At 39.9% G+C, this 6509-nt stretch overlaps 2 protein-coding genes across 3 annotated transcripts in view; both read right to left on the bottom strand.

Annotated features, from left to right (window-relative positions):
• zgc:158296 (uncharacterized protein LOC791212 homolog) overlaps positions 1 to 1330 on the bottom strand; it is a 3390-nt gene extending 2060 nt beyond the window's left edge. Inside the window, exons 1-2 of one of the 2 annotated variants that reach the window (XM_035656772.1) lie at positions 1084 to 1330; positions 261 to 533 (exon numbers count right to left, since the gene is read on the bottom strand). In XM_035656772.1, the coding sequence (XP_035512665.1) occupies positions 261 to 509 (249 nt within the window). In that variant the 5' untranslated portion in view covers positions 510 to 533; positions 1084 to 1330. The remainder of the gene's footprint in view (positions 1 to 260; positions 534 to 1083) is intronic. The other variant, XM_035656771.1, reaches the window with a different exon arrangement.
• A 797-nt stretch (positions 1331 to 2127) lies between these two features.
• arhgap4b (Rho GTPase activating protein 4b) overlaps positions 2128 to 6509 on the bottom strand; it is a 21109-nt gene continuing 16727 nt past the window's right edge. The window contains 2 exon segments of the mRNA XM_035657022.1: positions 2128 to 4606; positions 4609 to 4722. Of these exon segments, the coding sequence (XP_035512915.1) occupies positions 4505 to 4606; positions 4609 to 4722 (216 nt within the window). The 3' untranslated portion in view covers positions 2128 to 4504.

The following is a 6509-nucleotide window of genomic DNA, read 5'->3' as shown; positions in this document are numbered from 1 at the left end:
GGCCCCTCCAGTGAGTCACAAGATGAATATGAAATATTGGATAATTATAACTCTGTGGGTCTCCAAGGAGGATGTAACCATTAAGTGGAGAGGTGTTTATTATGAATAACATACTGGGCCCAAATATCAAAAACAATAGGAGGGACAGAATAATAAAAGGACCATAAATACAGCTGCAGAATCAATGTCAGATGATGGAGGTAGTTAAAAGTCTTAGCATACAATGTAGATTCATAGAGGGAGGAAATGAGAAAAGGAACCTTTAGGTGCTGGTTGATGCCATAAGGGTCCCTGTTGACAGGACCTGTGGGGGTGGGGGTGAGGGTGGGGGTGGGTGTTGGCGTAGCAGGGGTTGTGGGAGGGGTCGGAGGTTTGGGCGCTGGAGTCGGGGCTTTGGATGCAAACTCTGGAGGAGGAGGAGGTGGAGGAGTGTTTCTCTGTTCTCCCTCGTCCTCATCACTGTCATCGATCTCACACTCCACCAGACAGTCGTCACTCACCATCATCATCCTCACTGGGGGAAGAGCAACGTGCTTGTTTTCACATGTATCAAGACAGAAGAACACAATCAAACACATGGGGATACCCACATTGGCCCTCTCCTGATGTGCACACATTTATACTGTAAACCAATGCACACACACACACGCACACACACACACCACACACACACACACACAACACACAACACACACACACACAAATACACTCCTGTAGCAGATTGCAAGCATGTAGAGTGTAACAGCGAGCTGCACTGGCACTGCCACCTGTTCTTTAGCCCCCAAAAAGGAAGTCATACCAAAATCTGTAAATAGCAGCTGGGACATTTATAAAATGAAAGACACATAGTATAATCATCCCATATAAGTATTCTTAGCAAAATTCTTTCATCAAAAATCATTTAAAGGCTTTGATTAAGAAACTTTTAATCAGCTTTCATATATTAAATATAACATATATATATAATATATATATGATAACAGGTGCTGTGAGGTGATAACTCATGTCCTTGGTTAGAAGCCATCACTGCAGGTCCACGACGGGCAAACTAACAGTAGAAATGATGAATCATGTCTCACTTACCTTACTTAAAGTGCTATCTTAATCCTGTATCAGTGACAGAGACGCTTGCAGAGAGGGGGCAGGGGAGCCCTGCAGAGAGTGCTAATCTAAAATGTCAATGAGATCAGTTCAGCCTCTTAATCACAATGTCCCTCAGAGCTGATTTGGCAAATGAGAACTCATACAGACACCTAGAGAGTTTGACACTGACTTAGAGCAGCAGAAGTGCTAATGTGGTACAGTGCCTCTTATTCCTTGTGTGTGGGTGTGTGCTTGTGTGTGTGTGTGTTGGGTGGCTGTGGCAAGGGGTTATTTTAGGAGGAGGAGCGGATGGGTCTAAAAGATCTTGTTACAACACTTGGGTGCCGTCGTAACACAGAAACTGAAACAATGAAACACACAAACATTCACGCCAATAATGTAATGAGCAATTCATTTCAGTGGATACTTCATTGCACACAGTGATGAGTTAGAACAGCAGTGGCAGATCTATACATTTGTCTATGTGATGGCAGGGTTGGTATGGGAGGCAGTGGGTGAGTGTCCCTACTTGAGCATATACACTGCGGGAAAAACCCAACAACTAAAGGCTTGTTATTTCACTGAGACATGTGGTTAGTTCCCTGTCTCACCTTTCTCCCCCAGCTTTTCATTCCTCACATTTAGTTATTATCCATCTCCCTTTTATCTTTCTCTTGTTGTATAAGTCTCTCTCTCTGACAAAGAGAAAGAGAGTCTGGAAAATATTCTCAGTCTGAGGATGCAGCCTTTTGTATATTTATTTTCTAATATTCTGATTTATTCCTCAGATTAGATTACATTTTTTAATGTTTGGTTGTTTGCATTGTTTAGTTGGTAGATATGCTTTAGGTTGAGTGAATCTGACTGTGCTGTTCCTACTATTTATTGCCTATTTTGGTGCTCCGGACAGGTCAGGGCCACAGCGATGACTGAATATTGTTTTTAAAATTACAGTTTTAGGAGCTGGAAAAGTTTGGAGTAAATATGTGGCAGCTCCGCCCACATGGTAACCCCAGAGAAATTCAAATACACTGACAACCTTTAATCATTCACCACTTTATCATCTTTATTGTATTCATATTTTTTTTACCACATATACAATCGGACACAGTAAATTTAGTGACATCATCAAACAGTGATCCAGAACAACAGGGCGTTTCAATCATAGAAGCAGAATCAGTTTGAAAAAAGGATTCTACTTCTATGTTTCCAATACTGAAACACAACAGAGGGGAAAACGTAAAAAACATTTCAAATGTTTTTGGAGTCAAAGTAATTGTACACTGCAAAAATCCTGAAACGCACATTTGAATGGGACCTGTGGATGTTGCTAGATATAGTCAGGGGGGCCAAAATGTGTGGATGAATGAGAAAAGAGTTTTGATCGTGGCTCCAAAATGTCGCCGTTGCATTCACAGTTTAAATCAGAGGAATTCCTCTCTTATGGGGGCCATTTTGGCTCTTGAGGCTAGGGCACAGTTTCCAGTTGAACCAAAGCCCTGAGTGAGAAACTCTTACTTATTCCTTCGAAGCCAAACCTGAGTTAGCCCGTCTCTAACTCTGCAAAAGCCCTGAGTTTTGGCCTGTGTATCAGGCCATGTATCACATATGAAGGGGAATGTGTTTTCCATCTTTGTGTGTGTGTGCTGCATGCTGCTATAAAGTACTGACTTCACTGTTCACAGTTCTCCAAGAGAACATCTGTGGAGCCCCAAAATGTTCAATATTAAACGTTCTACAAAGAGTTGGTTACTGCTTATGAAACAGTCTAATTTTAATACTGATGCCTCTATATGACCCACATAAACAAAACCATGAGCGAGAAGATTGGCTATTTCAATGTAATTACTCTTAATGCCTAACACTGTGTCGGATTCAGTCCGATGCCCCTTGATATCAATGAAACAATATCGCTGTTTTCATCACATATTGTAGGAAATATTTTATGACATAATGCCACTTTTTATGACAGTGGTGTAGCCACCGTCCTTTCACCTTTCACAAACCCCCTGAACACTGCTAACACAGTTAGCTCCTGATAGCTAAAGCAATGTCAAAGTAATTCTGAATCAACCATGTAGCTGCTACTGTGAATAAACACAGCACCCTGCACAGACCCAGACCCAATTCTCCCGTTACTTCCTTTAGCTTTGTTTGTTACTCAGCATAGAGACAAAGAGACGACGTTAGCTCGTTAATTCAAAATGACTGTCACATTCTGATACTGTGACACAACTCTGTGGTGAACAAAATGACAGCCAGGCTTTCTCTGTTGTCACTCAAGCCAACACAAGTTAGCCATATAGCTAACAGTGCTAACACTTCGAACTCACAAGCCCACCTAGCTAGCTGGCCATTTATGTTAGTAGCCTGGTTAGGCTAATGCTACATTTACATACCCTACAGCACCAACAAACCAAACCAAACACGCATGACAATATGTTGTTATGGTGATGTCGTATTGTTTACAAAGAATAAATACATTAAATGAAATTATTTTAGGAATATTATTTTATGTAATTTATTAATTAGTAGTGTCTCATTGTCCACATTGTCCATGTTTTCTCCCTGTGTGAGGGAGTTTATTCAGGATAACATTGACACTGTTGTTGCTCTAGCTAGAATGAGTCAACTGGCTGATGCCAGCAGTTGCTACAGTAAGTGATTGGCTCAAAGGTGAGATGGTGGTGACAGCACCGTTGGCATCAAGTGACATCATGAAATGTAATCAGGAAAAATGGCTTTATAAAATAAGAAGTCTTTTTTTGTGAAATAACATTTCAAAGTAATGAGTTGATTTTAAAAAATGTCTTATTTATTATTATTTCCTTAAATGTTGGTTGAATTACTTCAGTTTATCTGTATGATTATTGATTTCATAATTTCATTATTGTATATTGAACACTTTGGGGTTCCATAAACACCCTCCCAGATCACATGATTTAAAAAAAAAAACATATTATGCTGTTCAAACCTATCTGGTATTTTTCAAGTGAAATACATGTGATGAGTCAATAGTCAAGAGTTTTTTTCCTTTTTTCAAATAAAGCAAACATTATAAGGGTGAGCCACTAGGGGGCAGCTTAAGTCTTTTGTTGTTGTATCATGGCAACCACTTTAAAAAGTCAGTCTGGTGATATCACTGGCGATGTCACATCCCTGATTCTCCAAAAATTGCAAAAGCCTGGAGAACAAAAACAGACCAGAACATAAAAAGACCAAAAACCAGCTGGAAAACAGACACACTGGACGTACAGTAACACGGCACCGGGACTAATGGCACTATGAGATGGCAGAGACGCAAATATTATACACGTGTCAAAAAAATAAATCAAGATCTTCACCAAATGTATCATCAGCATCAGCATAATCATTATCGTCAAATAATAAATCAGTAATTCCAGTCATCCTCTGCTCTCTCTTAGTCCACCGGTCTGAAAAGGGCCCGTCCTCTGAGCCCAAATCCTACTTTTTTGGCAGTGGGGGCAGCTTGAGGAAGAGAGGAAGAGGAGGAAGAGAGGAAGAGGAGGAGGAAGAGGGAGCAGGACCGGCAGGGTTGGCGAGGGTGGACTGCTGCACGGCAGGCTGGCGAGACAGGAGCTCCTTGAACACCGAGTTCATCTGACGGCTGATCATCTCCTGAGAGAGCAGGAGGAGGAGAAGCGAGGGAGGAAGACAGAGAGATGAAAGGTTAATGAAAATGTAGCCCTCGTTCAGTAAAGCCTGATGACACCTCTGCAGAACTGCACAAGCTGCTGCATTAATGCTGTGTTCAGTTCATCCAGAAGGTGATTCATAAGACTGATATCAGGTGACTGTGGCCAGATTATGAATGTAATTTCTTCTTGCACTGTGACAGGCATTATCATATTAAAAGTGACTTATGACGTCCATGAATGGTTAATCCTGGCCTGGTGTCAAGGTATGTTCAGGAATAAATGAATTATCTACAGGTATTCAAGTATTGTACAATTGCTGGCTCCATTTTCACAAAAGAGTTTTAAGCAAAACTCTGAAAGCAAAGAGCCGAGCTGACTTTTACCTTTAAACACCAGATGCTGTCCTTGCGCACAAATTGTAAAACCCATGATGTGTTGGTCACAGTCCTCAGAATACACAGACCTCGTGTTAGCTCAAGTTTCAGTGCCCTTTACTCGTAGAGATCACTGAATGAATGCAGTGTGTGTCTACAAAACTTTAACACCTTTACTCTGCTGAGCAGCATTGCAATTCAAATGTAAGGCGGTGTTGGCAAAAATCATTTCTTTCTTTCCCATTACTGTTAGAATGTGTCTGTTTCAAATTGCAGTTTCATGTTACATGCTTTCCAGCATCACAATACAGTATTACTATAGCTTATTCCATTTTCAATGATATAACTAAAAGAAAAACATCCAAGGTATGAATAAAAACAGTAAACTGAGGCAGTTAGGTACGCTCACTATCATTTTGTCTTGTATGAATGTAGGATCTACTGCACGGTAACGTCAGACATCATCATCTGTACTTACAGTCAGACAGCATTTACAATAAACAAACTTAAAGTTTTCAAATGTCCTTCTTACTCAAACATTGACTCCTACTTAAAAGTCCAGTGTGTAGGATTCAATGGCATCTATCAATGAGGTTGCAGATTGCAACTCGCCTCGCTTCACCCTCCCCTTTCAAGCAAGAAGAAGAAACTATGGTGGCTGCGAATGGTTACTAGGTAACAAAAACATAATGATTCTTACTTTTAGAATTAAAATGTATGAATAATATATTCTATTTCTCCCAATAGACCCTCCTAAATGTTGCACACTGGAACTTTAAATTTCATTACCACAAAGGAAATGACCACCGTAGACTGTAGTGGTCTCAAGGCAACATAGGCAAACCCAGTGTCCTCTTTTAAATCTCTTCTAAAGCCTATCTACCTATTAAATGATCTTATCTTGTTTGTGTCTTAAGTTTGGGAGCTCATTGCTTTTATTTGTAGTTGTTTATTTGTTGTATAAACTGCAACATTTATTTAATAAATTCATTGATGAACATATACAATGCTAGGATGCTCTGATAAACATGCTGCGTGATGTATTACCTCATCACCTAAAGATGTCTTCCTTTTGTAAGAGTCTAGCATTCCATGTTCAGACTTTTGCAAAATTGAAACTCAGTTGTGAAAACTGAGCCACAGAAACTGAAAAATACTGTATAAGAGTGATACACAACTTGCGGCCCACAGGTGGAATCAATGAAAATAAATAGATTTACACTGGAGGTTTTCTTGTCATTAGTAAATACTCAATTGGCTGTTACTTGCAAAAGTGTATTAGCCACACACACCAAAGGAGCTTAAATATGCTATTGATTCTGTCTGTGGAAGTAGCAGTTTATAATACATTTATTTTATAAGCACTTTTCTAAATACTCAAAGACACTTTACA

Source organism: Morone saxatilis, unplaced genomic scaffold, assembly GCF_004916995.1.
Source record: "Morone saxatilis isolate NCDOM2014 unplaced genomic scaffold, NCSU_SB_2.0 Contig15, whole genome shotgun sequence".
Classification (NCBI taxonomy): domain Eukaryota; kingdom Metazoa; phylum Chordata; class Actinopteri; family Moronidae; genus Morone; species Morone saxatilis.
Note: the sequence above shows the minus strand (reverse complement) of the source record. Positions and strands in the feature narration are given on the sequence as shown.